Below are 24,846 nucleotides of genomic sequence, written 5' to 3'. Positions count from 1 at the left end.
TGGGGCACTGGTTAAGAGAAGCAAGGCCAACTTATTTTTGAGCTGGTCTTCTTTGCCAAGAGCAGAGATGGATGCCAAGAATGTGAGAATTAAGAACCATGAAATGCATCCAAGAAAGATACATCACTCTGTTTATGTATTGCATGTTGATTCCTCACTTCCTCCACCCATCAGAATGGCATCCATGACTATCTCCTCTCATAACTTTTAACCTCTCAGCAGCCCATCATGAGAGGGATTTGAACCTTTATCTCCCAGTCTAACAGTGCAATGCTAAGCAGAATTATATCTCCATGGCTTTAAGGGTGTGACTGCTTAGGAATTCAGTTTGATGCTCTAGACAACTAGGCAGCATAGTTTCTTAATGCAGAAATCAGAGTAATGAAGGTAATAAAGGGAAGGGCTGCAGTGCAGTTGAAGAACCTCTAAATGTCATCATGTTTGTACCTGTCTGTGTTGTGACCCAAGGCAGGCGCTTTGTCAAGAGCTTTGAAATACGACTGGAAAATGTATTAAAAGGGAAGTAGACAGAAGGATCTGCAACGTGTTCTTATCAGTCATTACTGGAGGCAATAAGATTTGAAAGTTATGTCTAATCTGGAGCTCTTCTTTTTAAAAAATAGAAAATAGAACCCTTAAAGGAAAGGCCCTTCGTGCCACCAGGGCCTGCACACCTGCAGATATCTGGGGTGCTGCTTGTTTACTTCCTGAGGACATTCATGGGAGAGCTACAGTGGTGTCTGAGCCCTGCAAGGCACAACAATTCTGCCGCTGGGAACACATGCCTCACCATTCCCCTGACAACACCTCCAGCATCTCCTAATGGTCATGCTGCCCCCATGGCAGGCACATCAGTGGCAAGCAAAGGTGGAGACAATGCATGGGCTGTAACCCCCCTGCCCATCAACACCTCCTTCGCCCATTGCCAGAGAACAGGCAGTTGGGACCACATGCCCTCACGGTCACAGCACAGACAGCGAGGCACACAGCTGGCGAGAGCTGCACAGCACAGCATCAGGAGGGTTGTGTGGCCCTCTCTGAGGTCCAGTCTATGGCAAGGAGGGTACGGGATCAGCTGGTGGGAACAATCAGCTGGGTAGACGAGGAGGAGGCCACGTTCACTGGTGAGGTGGTTTCTGGCTGCCAGGCCACATTTCTGGGGTGACTCCAGAAATGCCCTGGGCCACCCCTGCAGGTAACAAGAAAGAAGGGCTGGCGGGAGGCCATGAGCCACAGACATGAACTGCCCAAGGAGCCCCTCAGTGTGAGCTGGGCCCTCTTGCATTAGCACAAAATATGGAGCAACACGGTAAGTATGGCAGCAACAAAACACAATTTCCCGTGCAATAACAATGTCTCCCTATTTTATTTACAGTAATTGCATAATTTAACAGAACTATACCACATGTAACCAGTTCTAGGAAAAATTATTTTGCAGGCGTCATATATGCTCCAAAGTCCATACATAAAGTGTCCAGTGCTTCAAGTGCTCTATTAATATTGCAACAGGTATTAAAGTGCAAATGCTTCCTAGCACCATGTACACATTAATTTTCAATGGTGAAAATTGGAAAACTGATGACTAATATGGAGTGGTAGCTGCATGAAACTTTGACAACTGTGTTCTTTGAGAAAGAGTTTGGAAACGGATACAATGGTGATCTGGACCTTCCGTTAGAATAATGATGTCACAGAATTATCAATGTACACCTAAAGAATACACGCAAAGGTCTAGTTGTAATCTGTGAACTACACAGTTTATTGGAACAAAATCTTAGACTATACCCAACTCCAGTTGGAATATAAGGCGAGCTTGTATGAAATAATTAATGTGTACATGGCGCTAGGAAGCATTTGCACTTTAATACCTGTTGCAATATTAATAGAGCACTTGAAGCACTGGACACTTTATGTATGGACTTTAGGGCCCTCTTGCATGGCATCCAGCAGATCCCCCAGGCAGCCCATGGCCACCACCAATACAGCCAAGCCAGCCATGCAGTCATGGCCCCAGGACACAGCCTTCCTCCACTTACAGTGTGTCTCCAGCCACTCCCTCTCAATAACTGCTCACATGGCAAAGAGGGTGGGGAGGCACTCAAAAGGGTCATCACGTCTTCCATGTACCACTCTGGTCCAGAGCCTGCAGTACCCATTGCCCTGATCCACTGTTCCATCCAGTCCATGGTCCCCCTCTCTGTCCATGCCACTGTTGCTCAGCCCCCCTTGAAGGATGTAGAGTCTTCCCATGGCACAGGATTAGTACCGACCAATGCCAAGTGTCTGGAAGACAGCTGTTCCCTTCATGGCAGCCCATCGAGAGGGCATCATGGGTCAAAGATCTTCCACCACTTGAGTTAGGATTGCCAGCATGCAGACTTCTGTGGGGGAGAAAATGAGTGGTCTGGCTGGATGTTCCGGACCTAGACATGCCTCCTGGGCCCAAGGACACCTTCCCTGTAAGTTCACCTCCATCACCTGCCCTCTCGCCCAGAGTCAGGCTTATCTGCGACATCAGCTACTTCCATCTCCTCCTGACTTCACCCCTAGGCTCTGGGGGGCTAAGCTTGAGACCCATGGGAGGTTGCTCTTTCTTCATGGCTTCCTTGCCTGTGGCACCTGACAACTCAGCCACAGTCCCCTCCAGAGGTCTTACTGATCCACAAAGCACATTCACCCAGCTTAAGATGTGGATCCAAAGCTTGCATCATATGGTGTGCTGCCATGGTGGTAGCGAAGCTTGTGGCTGTCTGTGTCATGCCCCACAACTTTGCCACCCAGCAACACTTTCTGTTGTGAACAGGGTGACCAAGCTCCCTGCCACCACCCCTCCTGCTGCCTCAAAGGATGTCACTATGTAGATGGGGAAGTGTCCTATCGAGAACCACTCTTGGCCATGCCCTGCCAGGAAGGTGCTAGGGGTGTGCAATTCGGGTTTCTGAAACCCGAAAGAAACCCGAAACAAGTTTGTTTCAGGTTATCCGAAACGTTTTGGGAAACCCGAAACGTTTCGGGTTAATCGAAAGAAAATAACCCGAAACGTTTCGGGTTGTTTCGGGTTTTTCAATGGGAAAATGCCTCCGTCTTCCCGGACACCTGGGGGAGGCATTTTCCCACCGAATCATCCCATAATTGGTGGGGACCTTTCTCTAACCCCTCTCTAACAACCCCCCATGTTTCAGACCGATTGGACTTTGGGGGGCCATGTTATGGCCCCCCAAACCAGGTCTCCCTATCCTCGCATAAGAAAGGGAAGGGTGAGCATATTGTTAGCTTGCTGCTGCTCATCTTCGTCTTCATTATTTCCTATGGGGAAAAAATGAAGAGGCAGGCTTCCTTTGCCAGGGGTGGCATTTTGCATGCAAAATGGCCCCCAACCCTCTGGGGCCCTTCTGTCAAAAACACTTTATTTCTTGAACAGCTTTAGGTTACACAGCAGGGGGGCACACCAAAGGGCATGGCAGCAGTATCTTACACAAAAATAACACAACTCACTTCACATCAGAGAATCACCCAAACACAATTGCTGTCAAAAACGGTGAAGTGGGTTGTATTATTTTGTGTAGTACACTGCTATCATGTCCTGTTCTGCCCTCCTACTGTGTAACCTAAAGCTGTTCAAGAAATAAAGTGTTTTTGACAGGAATTGTGTTTTTGTGATTCTCTGATGTTAAGTGAGTTGTGTTATTTTTGTGAGGTGGAATGCTGGAATGTCCTTTGGTGTGCCCCCCTGCTGTGTATTCTAAAGCTGTTCAAGAAATAAAGTGTTTTTGACAGGAATTGTGCTTTGTGATTCTCTGATGTGAAGTGAGTTGTGTTATTTTTCTGTGTGAGGGACTGCTGGTGTAATGTGTCATAATGCTTTGCTTACTTGTACTTTGAAAGGGAGAAAATAATTTTTAAAAAACTTTATTTTGTGTTGTTCGTGTTTTATTCTTTGTTGTGCAGTTGGTTCCCATCATAGGGAACAATGGGGCATCTCTGTAGGTGGTGGGGGAATTTGAGGGAGGGTGTCTGTGGTTCAGGTGCTCTTTCACAGGGACCAGCTGGCACTCAGAAGTGTGCCCACCATTGTGGCACCCCTGGGCTGTGCAGAATTGCCCAGGGAAAGAGAGTTTAGAAGTTCCCAGCATAGGGAACAAAGGGAGAGGGCTGGCCTTTGCCAGCCTGTTCCTGGGGTTATGGGTGTGGGGCTGCTGGGGGTAGATTTGGGTCTGTGAGGGGCTAATGTGGGGATTTCGGTCTGTGTGTGGCAGCTGGGGGGGAATTGGGTTTGTGTGGGTGTTACCAGAACTGCTCCTTATTATAATGGGGAATTAGCTATAGCAGTCTGTAACTAAATATTAAGCGCGGATCATAACCTATGTTTACGGAGGTCCCGATCCCAGACACTCTAGTGAAAAAGAGGCAGACAACAAATAAGTTCCAAACACGTGTATTTGGTGTGGCGTAAGCCTAACTTGCACAATCATACAAGGAACACACAAGATCTAGGAAATATAGAGTAGGAAATACAGAGACGTTCGCATTAGCGGGTTCCCAACGATGATAAGGGAAATACTCACAATCCTGGAGCGAAGCAGAGACACAGCAGCGAGGGTGGTGGTCCAATGCCAGCACTGGAACCACAGACGGACAGCAAGGAAGTCTGGATAGGGAATGGCCGAGGCACCGAGTGGTCTGAGAGACCAGCTTAAATACCCCAAAACGTACCCTGGGGCTGGTGCTGTACTTGGTGGTTCTCACAGTTTAAAACAAAGGGTCTAATGGGCTACTGAATGGCTTAGATGGGCCACTTTGGTAATCAGATTGTGATAAGTGACACCTCAGGAAGAGGGGACAAAAGAGGGAGGGGGAAATCCAAGTGGGCTGAAAGGATGTTCCAGCGGACAGGGCTTGTCCTGATGTCATCAGCTTCTGGAATGCGGAGGTTTCTTTGAGATGCATTCTCTAAGTGCTTGGGATGGTCAGCACTTAGTTCTTCTCCGGGGCGGCTCCTAAGATATGCAGAGCGGGGCGAGGGGCTCTCGCTGCGGACGTGGTGTGCCCGCTTCGCCGAAATGGCTTCTCAAAGCAGTCTTCTTCCCAGGGTCTTCTTGCTGCCTGAGAACATGGATGCCGGCTGGGCATAGCTGGGGCTGGATAGCAGGCTGCCCGGTAGCGAGGGCAAGCTCGGCGACCGGCTCGCGGGAGGCTCCAGGCGGGAACTGACCAGGGAGCGCCTAGCCAGGCTCGCTGGAGGTTTCCCCGGCAGGCGCCCGGCTGCTAGCAGCGGCTTGGGCCCATATGAGGCAGGCTTCCATGGAGGCAGGGGGAACAACACTTAAAACACAGTCCAAAGCAGGGAACAGGCACGGTCCGTGGTAGATGGCAGTGCAGGCACGGGGCACACTTGTAATAAAGTCCAAACACACACTGGAAATCCAGATACAGGTCAGGGCAGGGCTGCCCAGAAAGAGAGTCCTTTGTGCAGTTATCCAACCATGGAGTCAGTAAACTACACAGTCTATTACAGCAGCAAGGTAATTGACACGCAGGCAGGAAACTGACACGTGTATTAGAACACACACGTGCAAAGCAGTCTTTGTGTAGCAGCAGTGAAACAGTAATGCAGGAAACTTTAACACAGTTCATGGCAGGCCTTAAAGCAGGGGAGGGGGCCTACTTGGCAACAATTCCCCCCCTCGGAGACCCCGTGACGTCAGGCGCGTGGGTCTCCGAACTTGACTTCAAAGGCGAGGTGGTCGGCAATGTCCGGTGGTCGAGCTTCGAGCGAAGAAGGAGTGGGAAGGGAAGGAGGGGGAGGCGTCACTCAAAAATTTAGTTTGGAGAACCACCTAACCGAATAAGTGCAATTTAGATCAGCCAATGGGCTGCAGGTCTCTGGGTTCACACCAGGGGGTGTGCTAAGTGCTACAGTCAACATAGACAGCAATTCATAGGCAGCAATGAGCAATTCATGCATATAAATAGCAATAATTCATATTTGTGTACATTGATCAATTCATAGATGGGGGTAATTCATACGTAATTCATGGTGGATTAAAAGCACTAAAAACCAGGAGCAATTCATATACATGGATTAATTCATAGGCATAAGATTAAAAGCAAAGGCAATTCATGGGTCAATTCATGAATGCAGGATTAAAAGCAATTCATATAAAAAGTGAAATGTGCAAGCGAGGCATAGACCAATTCATCGAGGGTGGAACAATTCATAGGTGATTAAAAACATAAATACAGGTATCTATATAGGATAAAAGCAATGATCTAGGGAGTTAAAACCAATTCATAGAGATAGCAGCAATAAAAGCAAGTGCAGAGAAACAATTCATGAGGGTAAGCGGCGGAAGGGCTCATAGGGGGTCAGAAAAATAAACTTCGCAATTAAAAGACCAACTCATACGGCCAGATTAAAACCAAATCCATAAAGTTTAAAATCAGTAATTAAATAACCTTTAAAAGAGACCATTCCGGAGGGGTCTCAGTTAAAACCAAATTCATAAAATGATAAATAGTCTAGAATTACCTCGGCGGAGGGAGTCAGGTTAAAAAGGCAATTCCTAAGGTTAAAATCAAATTCATAGGGATAAAGTTAATAGGCGGTGATAAAAGGGTCCCAGTTCATGGGAAGATCATGGGCGCACTTGCAGTAAATAGAGGGAGGGACTAGTTCGGGGCTAAATTCATGGGAGTAAAATTCATAAGAAGCAATGGCAAGAAATCCATAAGACCATAGAGCAACAGAGATCACAGATGGCTCAGTCCGCAGTACAGCTGCTAGACTGGGTTGCATATTTACAGAAACAAGCAAACTTAGTCCATGTGTTCCAAAACACACTTCCACCCCCCCTTGCTGTCTGCGTCAATCCGCAGGGCAGGGTCGGCAGGCGGCGAGAAGGGCTTCAGACACACAGTTCTAGTCCTCATGGAGGTGGCGCTGCTGGCGGTCGTTTGGAGACGGGCCGTGGGCTGGGAGGCAGAGTAATATGTCCCCCCCTAGTCCACAAGAGGGCCTCGGAGCGGTGTCCAGCAGCAAAGCGTCCATGGGGCTGGTTCAGGATCCGTACACATAATAAAACATAGTCATAGTTCATAACAACATAAGCAAACAAACAAGGGTTAAAGGAGGGCGCCAAGAACAACCCTTAAGGCAAGAGGAGGTCTGGATTGTAGTGATCCAGGCGGTAAGACAGTTGGAGTTGCTGGAGCTGTCGGCGGCTCCAACAGCCCAAATAGAGTAGTGAGGCACACAACAAAACTTGGAAGGCCAAAATAACGATGATCGGGTGCAAAGCCAAATTGTAAATTCCAGTGGCAGTGGGGCTCCAGCCAAAGAGGGTCTCCCACCACGAATGCTCGCCGGTGGTCTTAATCCGCTGGGCAAGATCCAAAATCTCCTTTCCGTTGTGGGACACAACCAAAGCAGTGGTGTCCCCGTCCCTCTGGATGCCTCCCCCAGCTGTAAGTAGTAGAGAAAAGAGCACCTACTTGGGGAGGCCATGAAATGCCCCCCCCCAAGTGGGAGAAGGCTGTGCCTTGGTGGGGGGTGGGAGAAAGGTGGGAGAAGGGCCCCTGAGGGTTGGGGGGCATTTTGCATGCAAAATGCCACCCCTGGCAAGACAAGCCTTCCCCAGCTGTAAGTAGTAGAGAAAAGAGCACCTACTTGGGGAGGCCATGAAATGCCCCCCCAAGTGGGAGCAGGCTGTGCCTTGGTGGGGGGTGGGAGGAAGGGTGGGAGAAGGGCCCCAGAGGGTTGCAAAATGCCACCCCTGGCAAAGGAAGCCTGCCTCTTCTACTTATACTTACTACCTTCTTTTTCCGTGGCGTAGCTTTTTTGCGCCGCTGTGGGCGTTACTGCTTCTGGAGGGGCTTAGGGAGCAGACTAACTCCGACCCCGCCCTGTTCCCCGCCCCCCCCCCCTGCGCCGGCGTGGGGCTCTACACCACTCCTCCGCCGACGCACGGGAGCCTGTGGCTTGCGCCGGTGCCGGCCCACCGGCGGGCCAGCGCCACGTCCCAGTGCAGGAGGAGGGCGACTTATGCGTAAAGCCCAGATACGCCGTCGCAAGCCTTAGTTCGGTTCCTATTCACTTTCCCCGCCCCTCTTAGGATTGGGCTGTAAGTTTTGGCAATAGTAATTACACAAAATACATCTCTTAAGCATATGATGTGGATGTGTTTATTCATTCAGCTCTTTTGGAAGGAAGTTATTAGTCATATTAATTTCTTGTTAAGAAACACACTTATTTTTGAGGATGCTAATATGCTGTTAAACTAGTTGACTGTCTCCTGGAATCTAACCAATGTTCAATGGAAATGGAGCCTATGTGCCCTTACAATTGCTAAAAGACCTGTACTTCAACACTGGAAAGCCAAAAGCCACTTCCCTTAAATCATTGGATTGAAAACCTTACAAACTTACCAACAATTGAATGTATCACATGAAGAAAGCAATTGCGTACCGACTTATTTTTAGGTATTTAAAACATCTTTTATAGATATCTTTCTATTAATTTGCCAATAGGGCTTTTGTAGCCAGCATTGTTTTCTTTTTTCCCCTATTTCCTTAATTTTTTCTATTTCACACTAATAAAACAATAATAATGTGCAAAGTTAAGGACTTTTTTGACATGATAAACTGTTTTTTAAAAATGCATGGTGACGAGAAAGCAATAGAGAAACTAACAATTCTCCCCTTTCTCATTACACTGTAATTCAAAGAGATCCAATGAAACTGATGGACCATAGATATGGATGGAGAAATACATGGAGCTGGGGCTAAAGAGTCAGTGTAGGATCTGGGAAACTGAGGTTTAAATCCCCATGTCTGCCATGGAATCATACTGGGTGACCAGTAACACATACGCTGGGAAGCCAGTCACACATTCCCAGCCCAACCTATCTCACAGGGCTGTTTCTGTGAGGATAAAATGGAGGAGAGGAAAATGATTTAACCCACTTTTGATCCCTGTTGAGGAAAAAGACAGAGTGTAAATTATGTACATAAAATAAAATAAAAGCACTTCTTTGCACAACGAGTAGTTAACCTGTAGAATTCACAGCTTCATAATAAAGCCATGACCCCTGGTTAATTTAATTTGAAAAGGGGATTAGAGAAATGCAGTCTGCCATGGTGAATAAATGGCACTGCCATGTTCAGAGGGAGTGTGTCTCTGAGAATTATTAGTGTCTCAGAATCATTTGCTGCTGCCGCAATAGCAGGGGGAGGACTCTGTGCCTTGCTTGTAGGATCTCAAGCAGCATCTGGTTGGATGTTGGGGAAAGCAGGATGCAGGAGTGGATGGACCAGTGCTTTTGATGCACTTTTCACTTAACTGAATCAGGCCACTTGCACAGAGAATGATCCTGGTTTTATTCTTTCAGAAGAGCCCAAAGATTATTTTCAGAGAACTAAAACTGGCTTCAGATTAACAAAGGGCCATGCCTTCCAGGAAAGCTCCAAATTTGTGAGTCTCTGACAACCCAGAGGTCAAAATATAAGGACTATACATTTTTGCAAAGATGGCCCAGAAGTTCACTCTCATGTATTTGGAATGTGTGGTTCATGAATATAAATCAGCTACTGATGAGCAATTTTATCCAGTCTCACATTCTGTTATCCAGTAATGAAAAAGAGATGTCTGACGGCAATACAATTATCCAAGGGTAGGGAATCACTTGAGAATGTTCCATGTCACTTCAGGTTGTCCCTGACTGTCTTTTATTGACATGGCTTCTAAAGTCAACCGGTTGAGAGCTCCTTTTGTACTAACAAGGGAAGTGACTGTTGTCTCTTTGCAGGATGGTAGCAGTGCTGAGGCAGGTTCCCTTCCAGCCACTGACCTTTCATGTAAGTACTGAAGGGCTTGTCTGTACGGAAATTTCCCTCTGTCCCTGAATCCAGTCAGTCGATTCCCCGATATGCAGTACTGTTCCTCTGCGGCAGAATCCCCCTAACCACAATGCTACAATGGGGCAGGCTTTTCATTTCAATACAAAACAGAATTAAAGTTGGGTTAGCTGGAAACTGTATTTCTGATTAAAGTCCACCAGAGGGAGGGACCAAAATCCATTTAAATATTCATTAAGGAAAGGCCCATTTCTTTTGCCAAAGGAGATCTACCTTCTGTGTTCGTCTCATTTCTTTTGTTCCAGAAACACCCATTAGGACGTAAGAAAATCAAAGGATTGGATATATTTGCATATTCCTGGTGGAGGTTTATGAATGACCCAGATGCACCACCACACTGGCTTGTGCAATTCCCGATGGTCAAGGTACTCCTCACGTTCATGTCCTCCAAAGATGGCTACGGATCCCAGAGACTCCGCACTCTTTCACAAGTACCCTTTATTTGTCTTCCAGTCTTATGTGTCTGCAGATAATTGTGTTCAGGGATAGACAAAGAATTTAGATCATGTGTCCTGATGTTTCATGCTCACCTGTTTTCCCAGAAACTCATGAGAGTTATACCACCTCTTCTCCCAGAAAAAAGCCCTGCCATCTATACATGTAAAGAATTTCAGCAGCAAATGTTAGCTCATTTTGTTCTAGTTAACATCTGTGCCACAATTGCTAGCTCGGCTGATTCTATGGGAGGTTAGGTAACACAGGCCTTACATGGAAACCATTTGGGGATGGTGTTTGTCTTCCATCTAGGCAACCTCTGAGTAAGCATCTCTTGCTTTCCATGAGGAGGCTATTCTCATGTTTTGTCTCTGCAGGCCACCGTGAGAGCCATGGACACGATCACAGACTACATGATGAAAACAATGAAGAAAAACATCACACGGTTCATACTGACAGGTATTTCCATGGTAAGTAGGAGTGCCTTACTGAGCACGTTGTTCATTCTCTCTTGGCTGTATTGCTGCTTGAATGTGCATCATCCCTCTTGAGCGCAACTCACTGAAATTCAAGTAGTTGCTGTGTAAACTGTTTCTCTTTTCCCCTCCACCCTTGAAGTTTTACTCCGTCTGCTTTCTCCACCCTGCAGGATGGATGGATCACTTGGCTGACTGCAGCAGTTGACACTAGAGTTGTTGCAATTATTCCCATTGGCATGGATTTTCTCAACCTCACAGAGGTGAGATTCAACTTTCAGTCAAGTATTCCTATGGAGCACATCTATAAAAATTCAGGTTAATGAAAAGTAGCAAGAAGCAGCACTTAAACATTCATACATTTTTTTTCATTGGTTTAAAAAACGTTTAGCAAATCTTGGGTTGCATGCACGCTCTCACTGCTTTCCCATGGCTGCCCCGCAATCTCCCTCATACCTATCTGCTCCAAAAAGGTGGTTTCCATCTTTGGTTGTATGACAGTGGAGTCCTGAGAACAGTTGTACTGGCTATTATGATCAGTAGATGTAGAGTACGTCTGCTTTGGATTGTACAGTCAATCGTCTTGGGTATGCTGGGGAAAGTAATACCATTGGTCTCACTAGTATTTTCCTCTTACACATTTTGCACACCAAACCTGAGCATGTTTGTGTTAACTGAGTGTTCTAAATCAGATCACTAATTTTTTCTCAAGTTTACATGTTGGCAGTACATTCAATCACAACATGTGATCATTGCTTAATTCATGCCACAGAGTGTTCCTTTGAATAGGCAACATGTGAAATGTAGCTGAATTCAAATAATTAGAGGTGTGTAATCTGAATTTGGGATTCAGGAGGAAAGCTGGATTTTTGCAGAACTGGCTTAATCCAACCTTCTCAAATAAAATCAGAGAATCACAGATCTGGTCCAGTAACTCAATTCCAGACTCCCAGATAAATTTGGACAAAATTGGGAAATGTTTCTTCTCCTTTTGGCTGTCTCCTTCCTGGGCTTCTCCTGGGGAAACAGGGTGGGGCAGGAATGAGGAGGTAGTGAGGCAGAAGCAGGAGGAAGGAGGAGTGAGGAAGCGAGGAGGAAGTGAGTGGCCTAACAGTGCAGGAGTTCTCCTTCTCTGCCTGGCTTCTGTGAAGGACTCTGGTTCAGTTGGGCGAAGATGTTTCAACATGGTTAAGGTGGAATTCTCAGTTTTGACTTGATTCTCTCTATTGATGTTGGTCCCCTTGATTCATTTTGGTTCTGGGAGGATTCCATCCACTCCCTTGCTTCAGTATAGTTCTGTTTGCCTTCCTCTTGTGTTTGGAAGTGTGCCTTTGGCCTCTGCTAGTCTTTCCCCTGCATGTTTCTGCTTGAGATCCTCCTTTGAAATGTTTCCCCTTTAAGGAATAATGGACACTGGCTGGGGGCACCTTCTTCAGGGGCCAATGGAATGTTCCTGCCCTTTAGAGGACAGTCTGGAGTTTTCTTGGAAAATTCCACCCCCAGATCCAAGGGAGCCCCAAGATTATTTTCCCCTTAGGGAATAATGGCCCAATAAATCTGGGATTCTCTGATCTATCTTAACTGGATCAGAGAATCTTTACCAGATTTCAGGAATACTAGATTTTTTGGGGGGAGGGGGTCCTTGAAACCTGGATCTTGGATTCCCCGACTTTTTCAGGGGGTTGTGCACACCCCTACAAATTATTTTTTTACTTCCCAGCAGAGACTCTGAAATGCTGTAATTTTTGTACAAGCTGCTATTCTGTGACTCGTCCCAACAACCAGAAACCAGTGGGAGAACACTTTAATCTACCAGCACATTCCATCAAGGACTTAAAGGTCACCATAGTTCAACAGAAACCTGTCAAAAACAAAATCCAATGAGAAGCTGCTGAAATGGAATTCATATGTAAATTTGACTCAGTCGGACTTGGATTGAATAGAGACTATGAATGATTATCTCATTATCAGAAATAAGTAATTTCATTACCTTAAGCAAACTGATCTCATTATCAGAAGCATACTGATTGCATCTACTAAGCCCTCCCCTCACCACCTATATATATCTAGCCAATTTCTTCATACCCTCCATGCATCTGATGAAGAGAAATTTGGTTCTCAAAAGCTTACACCACAGTACAGTTGGTTAGTCTTAAAGGTCCTACTGGACTTGTTACAGAAATATTGAGTCTGCCTACCCCTAGGACACATGCCTAACTCTTGTGATTCCAATGTTGTGCAGAGTTTCCCCCACCAATACCGAGCGTATTGTGGCTGGTCTTATAGGCTAAGAGCCTTCTATGAGATGAATATAACCCAAGAGTTGGACCACCCCCGTTTCAGTCTTCTGGCTTCTCATTTGGACCCACTGGGTGAGCAAATGCTATCCTTGTCGATAAGCACAGTGGGAGGGAGAGTGCAGTGGGAGGATGAATTTTAAAACTGCTGGTTGAAATCCATCTGTGATGGAAAGAGCAGCACTTCTCCTGTGTATTGCAGTGGCTCTTTCCATTCTGCTCAACAGATGTCAGGCTCAGAGTGGGACTTTCATACACCTGCCATGATAATAACCTTCAATTTTTCCCTTTCCAGCATACAATGAGCGGTTCACAAACGTATCCAAGTTCATAATCCTTGCATCAGGGGATGAAGTCTCCATGCCTGACAACTCCCATTATTACTTTCCCTACCTAGAAGGAGAGAAGCATCTCCAGTGAGTCTGTACTCCAAAAGTGAATTTTACCTTCTGACGGCCAACATTTTTTCTTATTCCCTATGGAGAAGGAGAATGGGAAATTTCTCAACAAAGCAGAAGCATTGCCACTAGTTTTGGTTCAATATTAATTTTTAAGGAAGCAGCATATTTAAGATGGTGCCCAGCAAGTCCATTTTTATGTCAATTAATCCACCCATGTAAAAGCAATACCTCTGGTGTGCTTGTATAGTACACTGAAGATTTTAGCCCAATTAAAACTACCTGTTTGGAATTTGTGCTGGCAGTTCGGTGTTCAGAAAGGAAAACTTAGGCACATGGAAGCCCAATTCAGATTGGGATTGAAGGAAGAGAGCATTAAGCCCCCTCTTTGACTGCATGTGATTTTCCTTAGAGACATGCCTTCGGAACTGTTATTTGCCCTGTTAACCTATGTGTACCAATGTAACAAATATATAGTTTCCCCAATAGGGCAAGTAGAATCTCCCTTGATCCTTTTAATTTGGGGAAATGATAGGAGGGAGGGGTAAGTTTCCATGCACCACAGGCCTGATCCAAGTTTGGCTGATGCATAACTGGGAATTAAGTTCTAAGAAAGGAACTCTGAGGTCATGTCTGTTGGCAGTCCAGGTGGACTTTGCAACATGTAAAGCAGCTCTATCAATTGGCCAGAAATATAGGCACTGAAACTGGGAGGGAGTCAGAATGAGAAAAGACTGCAAAATCACATTAAACTATATTTCTTCTTCCCCTCTCCTCTGACTTCTCTTGCGATTGGAATATGATCTAGGAATATCACAATGAGCAGAGAAAAGAGGATTTGTACTTTCAAGAATGCCCTACCGATTTTTTTCTCTTCTCTTTTGAAGACATCATGCACACTGGTGAAAATTTGTTATGTTTTTAATTCCAGAGAGTACGTACTTCCTTAGTTCTTTGTATGCTGAAAAGCACTTTTATTTTTCAAAGCTAGTCAGGGAGGGGTTTCTAGCTGTCTGTTGTTATGCACCAGTGTTGCAGAACATTCTATTCTCAATAAAGAATCTCTTTTCTTTCATACAAAGGGTTCATTTGGGTTTTAAATATATTTCTTTTTGTGTGAGAACATCCTTGGATGCATGCATCTTAGGGTCATGAGAATTTCGAACCCCAAATCCTTATTTTCTGGAGAAAAGATTTGTATATGAATCTCTGCAATCAGGGTTTTTCACCGTTTTCTTCCTTTTCCTTTCCAGCATCATCCCAAATGCTGATTACAGATTTCAAGGTTCATCAACACTATCAAAGCCAATCCGCGTTTTCTATTGGCGGGTCAAAAATAATTATCCACATCCCTCAGTCTCTTGGCATAGAACAATGGTAAGAAAAATGTTCATACCCTGAAAGTCCTTCTGTGAAAGGAGTAGACTAGAATCTGGATCTTGCTTTCTAATTTCCGTTTGATGCTCCCATGGCGCTGCTACTGGAAAGTGATGTTTGAAGTTCTCTCTTTTCTGACCTGAAAAGTTCCAGACTCTTCAGCCTTTCCTCCTAGAAAAGTTCTCCAACCCCTTAACCTTGATTTCCTTCATCCATACTTTTCCCAACTCTCCAATGTCCTTTTGGCACACAGTATTCTAAATGAAGCTTTCATCATAAATTATACATATTGTCTGTTTTATTTTCAGTCCCTTTCCTAATAATCCCCAGCACAGAGTTTACCTTTTTCACTGCTGCAGCATCCTAGTTTGACATTTTCATTGAACTATAAACTCTGACCCCCAAGGACTCTTTACTTCTCATCAAGTTCAAATTCCATCGGCATGTACTTGAACTTTGGGTATTTTGTTCCAGTGTGCATCACCTTACGCTTATCAACCATGAACTTCATTTGTCACGTTGTTGCCCAATTGCACAATCTGTGGAGATCCTCCTGGAGCTCTTTGCAGTTGGCCTTCAGTTTCCTCATCCTGGATTATTTTACCAGGTTCGGCAGAGAGTGAACAATTAGGCCTGGGTTGCCAATTCAGGGTATATTTATTTAGGTTGCTAGTAATATGCCCTCTTTTTCTACTTACTCATCCCAAAGAACCACTCTGCTGGTTCCACTCCCACTACTGCCATAAACTCTTTTGATGACTTTGAATAAGATATTCCTCTCAGCCCCAGCATGGATGATCTGAAGCCAAATACACATCAGCACCATCTGCCACCGGGGTTATTCCCCCACCCCCTTCACTTCTGAAACTCATCCAGCATACACCCTCCTTCTGCTGGCTTCAGAGCAAGCATCTGGCTCCATCGCTGCACCTTCCACCACCAGCATGTCCCTTTCTTCATGCTCGCCTGTGGTAGAAGGTCCTTCTAGAGTAGAAAACCTTGTTAACACTTCCCACAGAGGACAGAGCAGCTGACTCCAGACTCTTGGGCCGCCCTGATCCTGGCCTCAAGACCCCTTTGAACTGTACATGGGTTGCAATGCAATCCAGTTTATCATGTCTACTAGATAGGGTTGGCGGCTTCAAATTGTGAAATTGCAGAATTGGGGGGGGGGAGCCTGGAGAGGGTGTGGCCTGAGGTGGGGAGAGGCCTCAGCAGGGTACAATGCCATAGAGTTCACTCTCCAAAGCAGCCAGTCTCCCCAAGGGAAGTTAGCCCTGTGGCCTGGAGATCAGTTGTAATTCCGGGAGATCTCCAGCCACCACCTGGGGTTGGCAACTCTACTACTAAAGGACTCCTCCTATCAGAGGAGGACAGCACCAGTACAGCACCTGTTAGGGGCTTTCCTCTTTGCTGGCTGTTTGTCTTTGGGCTTTCTTTGGGCTTTCTTGGGCAGCATGGTTAAACCAGGTACAGAAGTGAAATGGCCACCTATGGGGTGACCCAAAAAATGGCTGCCTATCACACAAAATGGCTGCTGCCCAATAAGATGTCCTAAACAAATATGGCTGCCCCAGCATCACATAATGGCCACTGATAACCACCTCTGTAGCTGCCCTAATAAAAGATGGCCACCACCCCACACTACCAGTTCTAGCCTCCCTCAAGTAACAAGGCCTGCTAAGGCCGGAAGGCCTGTCACCCTATCTTCATGAGCTTACCCCAAGCCCCCAAAGTATAAATGAGGGTGGGTGGGGAGGGGAGGGAAAAGCCCAGACAGAGAAGTGGGCTACCAGCATCCACCCTGTTATGTCCATAGCAATAGTATATGAAGCAATCCGCCCCTCAGATGGCTGCAATTCACCCCTGTGGCCTAATGCAAAGCCTATTGCTGCTGTTGGAAGAACTCCCTTACAACAGAGTGAGAAAAAAGGGGGACAGGAGACTGGGTAGGCCAGAGGCCTACAGGGGCTGGGCCTCACCCTGCTTTAACCCTCCTGACTGATAGACAACAAGCCCCAAATGTAAATAAGAAGGGTGAAAAAATCTCTGCTGAAACACTGAGCCTGGTGCTGGGCCCTGGCTCTCATCCTGGAGTTTGAAGGTAGCAAGCTGGAGTTGAAGGTGGCAAGCAGGGGAATAGCACAGCTTCTCCAACGCAGCTACTGCTGCTTAGACCTGAAGGCCTCCAATAAAAACAGCTGCAGAGGAGCTCAGCTTGAAGTGTGCTCTGCTCAGGACAAGCAACAAGGACAACTTTGTGCTGGGGAAGGGCGGAGCAGGCAAATATGCCTTGGCTCTGCCCATCCAGCAAAGCCCTCGGATGCCTAGGAAATGCCCAACTGCTTTTCCTTCTTCTGGGGCTGCAAACGCGGCCACTGTCCAAGCTGTGGTGCTGCCATCCAGGTGGGCCAAATTATCCTCACAATAACAATCGGAAGAGGAGCATCCTGAACAGTGGTACCTAAAGAAACCTCCACTCCCATGCCCTTTCCAGTGTAAGCTAGGTTCTTTGTGGCAGGCACACAAATCAACAAATAAAAGGAGGTGTCTGACAATTGGCCTCCTGCTTCAAGATGATGGTAAATACCAGAAAAAGACATTCCCTCCTCATAACTATCTTACTGGCCCAAGAGCACCCAAATGAACTTCATAACCGAATGAGGCTTTAAATCTGGGCCTCCCTGAGTCCAGTACTCAAAACACCAAACCACAGAGCCACAGGTCTGAGATTCTATGAAGTGGAAGTATCTTTGGTTTCGTTTGTCCTCACTATCATCTTTTGCTTTCTCTAGACAAATTCCACTGGAATCATCTATTTCAATTCGTCCCCAGAACCCAATGAAATTTTCTCTTACCATGCTGACACTGTTGGGGGTACCAGGTAGGGTTCTTCCACTCACATTGAAGTGCGGTAGATACTTGGTCTCTGACAGAGATTTTTCTCAGCAGATAACACACATCCTATTCTGCTTTAATGTTCCTAGGCAAGACTTCAGAATGAGGACAGGAGCTGGAAATTCTTTTCAGAACAACAATGTTAAATGGACAAAGACCAATGTTGAGCATGTGGTGAGCATCTTTTTCTTGACATGGCTTAGTGATTGAGGAATAAATAGTTGCTATATAAAATAAAATGTGGGGATGAAACTTAAAGGCTCTCTCTCCCACTGGTCTGTGTTTCCACTAGGGTTACAATGTCCCCTCACCCTGCCAGCGGGAGGGGGGATCTGGCGTTTATCTTCTTCTTGCTTTTTGTACTCTTCACTCATGTACATTGTTTGTGTGCAGTTCCATGGCTGAGTGGTGACGTCACTTCCCGTGACATCAGTTCCAGTGATGTTACCATGTAGGTGTAGGGGGCACAGCAGGCTGATTTGGGCCTCAAAAGGGGCCACGGTGAAGCACAGGAGAGCTCCTAGGGCAGTGTGATTAGGTCAGTGATGTCATCACATCACCCCGAGATCATGCCTGGGAGGCCCATTCCCGTGTCTTCCTCCCCTGCTGGCCAGGTAAGTGGAGGCAGGGGGCATCGGGTGAAAGCAGAGGATTCCTCACCCCCACCGGGGGAATGGGGTCCCTAGTGTCCACTTAGATCTTCCCAGCTGTTCCTACACTCAAGTGCATTGGACAGACCAATGCTCAATCATGCATGTGTGTGTTCTTTTTTTTGCACTGCAAAGCAAAAGTGTTTTAAGAGGGCTGTAAGTGCAACTGGCTACATATTCCAGCGGCTGTTTTGAGGGGTGGGGATTTTTGTATGTTTTTTGAGTTCAATTAATATATGCTAAAAGTTGATCATGGCATATTGTTCAATTGAAGACTTAACACTTTGGGGGGCAGGGATGACACTGAGCAACATTGTGTGACTTCTAGGCCGATTCCAGACGGCCCTCTGCCTCCCGAAACGTTGCGCGTCGTCGCGCGGAAAACGCGAAATATCGCGTTTTCTCGCACGAGTTTTGCACGACCTCGTGCAAAACTCGCGCGAGAAAACGCGATATTTCGCGTTTTCCGCGCGACGACGCACGATGTTTCGGGAGGCAGAGGGCCGTCTGGAATCGGCCCTAGTCCCAAACCAGAAGTAGCATCTTTGGATCAGCCTATTCCTTCGATGAATGGAGGTGTAAAGAACTTAACTGACATTAACTGACTAAGATACTTTTATTACAATTTGGGTATATACACACCAGGTAGGATTTATGTGAGGTGGACAAGGTTCAGACAATCTTACGATGGTTGCAGTTTAGATTGCATTAAGTAGTAAGGGATGTGATCAAGTTACTATTCTCTTACTCGATACTGAAAAAACTTTTGAGAAAAAATACTGGAAATTTACTTTTGCTGCTGTGGCAGACCCCTTCTTGTAAGTGAGGGGAAACAGAGTGCCAGTTATGAATTTGGGGGTCCTGGTTGGTTTTGCGATGGATACATTCCCCTCAATTTCAAGGTGTCCTGAGAGTAAGGGGCACAAAGGCTTTGGGCTGCTGCTGAGAGGTTAGTTTTGTTCTATGCATTAACAGTACAGAGATCACTGAAGCAGGAAGTTGAACAAAACAACAAAGAAGATTGATTTAAGTAAGGCAATTTTAAAGGCATAGTTCTGCAGCACAGGTATCGAGGCAGTCACTGGAGAAGCTCAGCTGAGGCAATGCAACTTTGGCAAGTTATGGCTTCAGGCTGTGGTCTGAGTTCTTTTCAACAGCTGAGGTTACAAACAGGTTCCATTGCCTTGCCACCAGATTGGATCCTTTCACACACACAAGATTCCTTCCTCACCAGCTTGCCCTTTCCCAACAGTCATATTAAATGGTCCCACTTACATTCACCAGAGCCAAGCCTCACAACCAGGTACACTTGCCCTGTTCCCAAAGTAGAATAAAACCTTCTCCAGCTAGCCTGTTTTATCCCAAATGGCGACAACCATTTCCAGCCTGGTTGGTTTTTTACTATGACTGGCCTGTCGCAACTGTCCAGCTACTGCCTTGATGCCACAAGGTCATTTCGTCAGCCATAGGGGAGGAGACAGTAGTGCCTCCCCTCTGCCAACTCACCCACCTCCATGCCAGTTGGAAAGGGGACGTATCCTGGCATCAAGGCTGAAATAAGAGTTGTTAATGCACACACAGAAGACATCGTCTCTCTGGTTTTGTTTTTACTCCTCCAATTTTCAATGTTTATGATTTTTCAATATACCTTGTGGTGCCCAAAGTTGGGAGAAAAATTTCCCTTGCATACAGGTGGTCCAAATCCAAGGAATTAAGTATCCATTATTGTGCACACTTGGCTATTAAAATATGTGGTTTATTCATGCAATTAGTTGTAGTGTTGCAGGTTAGAGAAATGTTCCTAGATCCTAAAAATGTTGCCTGTCTTCCTCTTCTTTGATCTTTGTGCAGAAAAGTCGTCAGTATAAGAAGGAACTGGAAATTCCAGCAGAGGGATGGAGGGGCTTCTTCATTCAGGTAGGGTCGTAGTTTCTTTTACTCTCCTTTCCTCTTTCCCCTGTCCAGATGAAGGACTTTGTGCCTATCAGATGCCTATATGAATTTTTATGTCCTCAAATTATTCCAAAGTTCCTAATGGCATAACAAAAAATACAATTTTGCATCTCTATAATCACAGAGTACTAGCCCTTTACTGAACTCTGGCTTCCATACTTGCAAGGTGCTTAGTCATATCTAATTTCTGAGCCCTTAGTCCATTCCTCCACTTAACTACTAGGCTATCAAATTATCTAAGGTTACATTTTGAACAGAATAACAATTTCTTCACAGGCCACCTTCCCAGGAGATGGCAGTGGTGTGAAGTTGGTGTTGACATCAGAAATCCACATCATTCCAGACACTTTCCCGTGTCCTAATTGCAACGGATGCCAGGGAACACTGGTCTGAAAACCTTCAAGAAACAACGATGAAGCAATTTGTTTTTCCTAAGGGAATTTGGGTGGTGGTTCTAGAACTTAGGTGGTATAACAAAGGAAAAGGTATAAGGTAGAACTATGCTGAAAATGTAGCTCTAATGTTAGATAGGCTTGCTTTGGTTCTAAAAAAACTGTGTTCTCATCATTAGAATATTAGACTAAGGGCCAAGCTACACATGACGAATGACACTTGAACGGCAAGTGGATTGAGCGGAGGGCAAGTGAACAGGGAGAAATACACTTGCTGTTCAAGTGTCATTCGTCATGTGTAGCTTGGCCCTAAGATAGTTCAAGTCCTCGCTGAGCTGAGTTTCAAATGCTTGCTGGGCATCTTGCAGCTTTAGTTTGGGGGGTGATACTCTCAGTTTATCTATCCTAGTGGGTTGTCATAAAGATAAAAATGGGGGGTTGACCATACATACTGTCCTGAGTTTACTGGAGAACAGGTGGGATAAAAAAAAAATCTCAAAATAAGAGCAAAGACACTGCATACATTTGTTGGTCATAGAGAACTATAAGGCTGAGAGAGTCAGAGTGTCGGAAAACTTCACTACAGAAAATAAGACAGATTAATAAGAACAAAAATGCTACTGAAAGTGCTCTTCACTGAGGCTGTTTTCTTTGTCTTTTCTGTCTTCCATTTTTGCTAAGAAACAAACTACATGAGATACTAACATAGCAAATAGCATGCAGGTGTTTCACACTTACCACACTGACATTTTTATCATCTCAATTCTACCTTCTCTGGGGCTGCAATTGACCCCACTGGGGCAAACATCTAGGATGCAGTCTAGGGAGACAATGGAAATACCCCCAAACCTTGCTGAAAACAGTTTCTCTCATAATGTGGCTCTGTTCTGAAATGAATCACACACAACCACAAGGACCCCATCCATTTGGCCCTCTGTTGCCTTGAAGGACACAATCCACTAAGCAGCAGAGACAAGGTTGCCCATCCCAAACTGTACAAATGTGCCAAAGTTCAAATTCCAGCTCCACCTCAGATACTTGAGGAAATCTGTACAGCTTGCCACCCGCGGGCTGTAGCATTGTAAAATGCATATTCTATCTTGCAAGTATGTTATGGAAAATTACTAGCCAAAATTACCTTTACATAATTATTCCTGTTATCATTTTACTACATAAATGGCTTTCCCCCCTTTTCCTTTCTCATACTTAATAAAACTTTCTTCATCTGACATTTGAGTAATTGCTGATAAAGACATTGAATACAATACAAGAGGGAAAAGATTTGGGTTGGACAGCAGGAGTGAAGTGCTTCTTTCCCATACTCCACATCCCAAACTGAGAGAAGTCACTCCCTCCCCAATCCCTGATGGTGTCCTTGTGCAGAGCCATTCAGGCCCACTGAGAGGAAACCCACAATGCCTGGAAGGAGGGTTGCTCAGGGGGTGTAAAATTCAAAGGCTTTGCCAAATTTGCTTGAAACTTAGGGGCATAAGATACCTTGCTGCAAGTTTGATGAAATCTGATAACAAACAAGTCCAGTCCTGGCCCAGGAATACCCACATAGGAAATAACAAAATGTTACCGGAATTGGTTTCTTAGGAAGTAGGGGGAATTAGTGGCAAGGAGAAGGTGACGCAAGAGGGCTAACAAGCAAAATACTCCACTAATTTTTATGGGGTCTCCTTCCCAAGGAAACTGATCAGATGGGTGTTCTTTGAAATAAAGAGTAGTTTTTATTTGAAGGGGGAACACAAGAGACAAACAGTTCACATACGCACGTCGGAGTCCTAGGTTGGAATAGAGTTAGGGATTTGGGATATAGTTACCATCAGAGGAGTAGTGTAGTCCATGGAGGAAGACGGCTTCAAACATCCCGCATCCTTGACTCTGAGAGAGCAGTGCTAAGATTCACAGTAGGTGCCCACCACACTGCTTGATTTAATTGTGGCAGAGCTAGGGTTCTTATAGGGCTGAATGTGCCCTGAGGGTGGAGAGTGACTTCAGCTGTTAGGACAAAGACCTTAAAAGTCACCTCCTGGGAATGACAAAGTTTTGAGTACCTTGATTGGCATTGCTGGGGTATGACAAAGAAAACAGATTGGTTGCTCTTGGTGTCTTACAAAGAAACAGAAGTTAATTAAATGTTCTTAGAGCTTAGTTAATAGATTTATAGTTTTGATTAGATGTTCCCAGGAAGAATTACAAACTTATCAGGGCTGATTGGTGGCCCTCAATTGCAGGGTAGGATTTAATCAATGGGAAGAGGAGAGTTTGGAATGTTCAGGGTGGTGACTCATGAGCACTTCTATTGTCAAAGACAGCACATTCTGCAGCATAGGGAGGCAGGATCCAATCACACCCAATCACTCAGCATTGAATACACATTCCATTCATGTTTCACTCTCCCGGGCGGAAGCTGACAACGTTCTTCTTGTTGGGCAGTTTGCTAATGTGAATTAAAGTACATTAGATTCAAGGGTTTATAATTTTTATATCATAAGCAGCTATTAAAATGATGTGGCTGAGGTCACTGCTCACAGAAAGTACAAAGATGTTTGTGGGGGGAGGGGAGCTGCATTGGAAGCCTCCCTCACTTTCTGGAAGGAAACAAAAAAAAATCTGTATCAAAGAAAGAAGGCAAATGCAGAGTTTTCAGTGGAAAGGATTTAAAAATATATTCTCACACAGGGCTTCATTTTTTTTAAAATACCAGAGGTCGGCTTCTGCTTGACACAGTTTGCGAATTGCTAGAGAGAACTTAGTGTGGCCGTGGGGGTCTATAAAATTCCCCCCCATTCAAACTCCTTGAGACTTATGGGTTCTTTAGATTAGAGGAAGGATTGTGTTCTGTGTGACTTTGTGCATCTAAGGGTAAAAAGACCTGCCCCAGAGCCTCTAACTGGCCCACCTCCTCTTCCCCTTTGGAAAGAGCAGCACAGAAAATAATAAGAACAGAAAAATGGAATAATTTTGAGTCTGACCTGGCAACACCTCACCAGAAAACTACCCAATCATTATAAGCCTTTCATTCAACAGCCATATATTCAAAAACAGCACAAAAATGTTCAAAATAAACACCCCTCATCACTGATATGTCACCAATTCATCAATGACTGGGTTTACTAAGGACTGAGCTATTTTCTAGAGCTTGCAGGGCAGCTGTAGAACACCACAAACAGACATCCCCATTTCCACACATGCCTAGTTTGTCTCTCACAGCCTGCTGGTGCTGGTGCAGAAGCATAATTCTTTGTTCTGAAACCAAACAAATCGATCATGAATGCTTTTAAAAAGGAATTAGTTTTAAAGCAGATCCTGCCATACCCTGTTCCATGAATCATTTCCAGCACAGCCATACAGTTTTGCAAATGAGCTCTAGAGAGGGTTTGCCATTTCATATAAACCAGGAATTGATCTTAAATAAAAAATGGGAATAGGCGGAATGAGGCTCCAGTTCGATTATGAGCCGAAAGCATAGATGGGGCAGGAGCATTTGGAGAGCAGAGACTGGGGGGAAAGGCATCATGTGATGCCATTTACCTCCCTCCCTTTCTCCCCTGTTTCCTTGAGTCAGAGAAGGCGCTGGAACAGCAGAGGAGGAAAGTTGCCGACCAAGACTTGCAAATACCTGGCCAGCGGGGAGGCACGCCCCCCGAGCCACCACCATCCCAGTTATGAGGTGCACTTCCGGGTGGTGTGGTACACTCCTGCACCCTGCAACGGGCCCATTTTGGGATGAATCAGGCCCTGCAGGGGGTGATTCAGCCCTTTGGCAAGCACAGGAATGCTCCTGGTCTGCTCTTTGAGCCGTGTAATGATGTTACTTCCAGAAGTGATGTCATTATGCCAGCTGGGAGGATATGCAAGCTATACATGTGAGAGAGAGGAAGAAGAGAGGAAGGAAGGGATGTAAAAGCCAGAGTCCTAATCTCCCCTCAGGAAGTGAAGGGACCTGGCAACCCTATGCCTACCACAGCAGGCAACCTTGTATGTCTAGGCTGCAACCACTTTTCCTGGAAGTAAGTTCACTCTATAAAAGGGAACTTTCATCTGAAGAG

At 45.5% G+C, this 24,846-nt stretch overlaps 1 protein-coding gene across 5 annotated transcripts in view; it reads left to right on the top strand.

Moving 5' to 3' along the window:
* LOC129325919 (autocrine proliferation repressor protein A-like) overlaps positions 1–22,017 on the top strand; it is a 33,294-nt gene extending 11,277 nt beyond the window's left edge. For 2 of the 5 annotated variants that reach the window (XM_054973914.1, XM_054973918.1), the window contains 11 exons: positions 9,804–9,852; positions 10,158–10,343; positions 10,725–10,817; positions 10,997–11,086; positions 13,066–13,195; positions 13,416–13,536; positions 14,772–14,895; positions 17,691–17,779; positions 17,883–17,967; positions 20,295–20,360; positions 20,673–22,017. In XM_054973914.1, the coding sequence (XP_054829889.1) occupies positions 9,804–9,852; positions 10,158–10,343; positions 10,725–10,817; positions 10,997–11,086; positions 13,066–13,195; positions 13,416–13,536; positions 14,772–14,895; positions 17,691–17,779; positions 17,883–17,967; positions 20,295–20,360; positions 20,673–20,789 (1,150 nt within the window). In that variant the 3' untranslated portion in view covers positions 20,790–22,017. The remainder of the gene's footprint in view (positions 1–9,803; positions 9,853–10,157; positions 10,344–10,724; positions 10,818–10,996; positions 11,087–13,065; positions 13,196–13,415; positions 13,537–14,771; positions 14,896–17,690; positions 17,780–17,882; positions 17,968–20,294; positions 20,361–20,672) is intronic. The other 3 variants (XM_054973919.1, XM_054973915.1, XM_054973916.1) reach the window with 3 other exon arrangements.
* The last annotated feature ends 2,829 nt before the right edge of the window (positions 22,018–24,846 follow it).

The sequence above is a fragment of the Eublepharis macularius genome, chromosome 3 (assembly GCF_028583425.1).
Source record: "Eublepharis macularius isolate TG4126 chromosome 3, MPM_Emac_v1.0, whole genome shotgun sequence".
Lineage (NCBI taxonomy): Eukaryota > Metazoa > Chordata > Lepidosauria > Squamata > Eublepharidae > Eublepharis > Eublepharis macularius.
The sequence above is the reverse complement of the archived record's forward strand: the minus strand, read 5'-3'. Positions and strand labels throughout refer to the sequence as shown.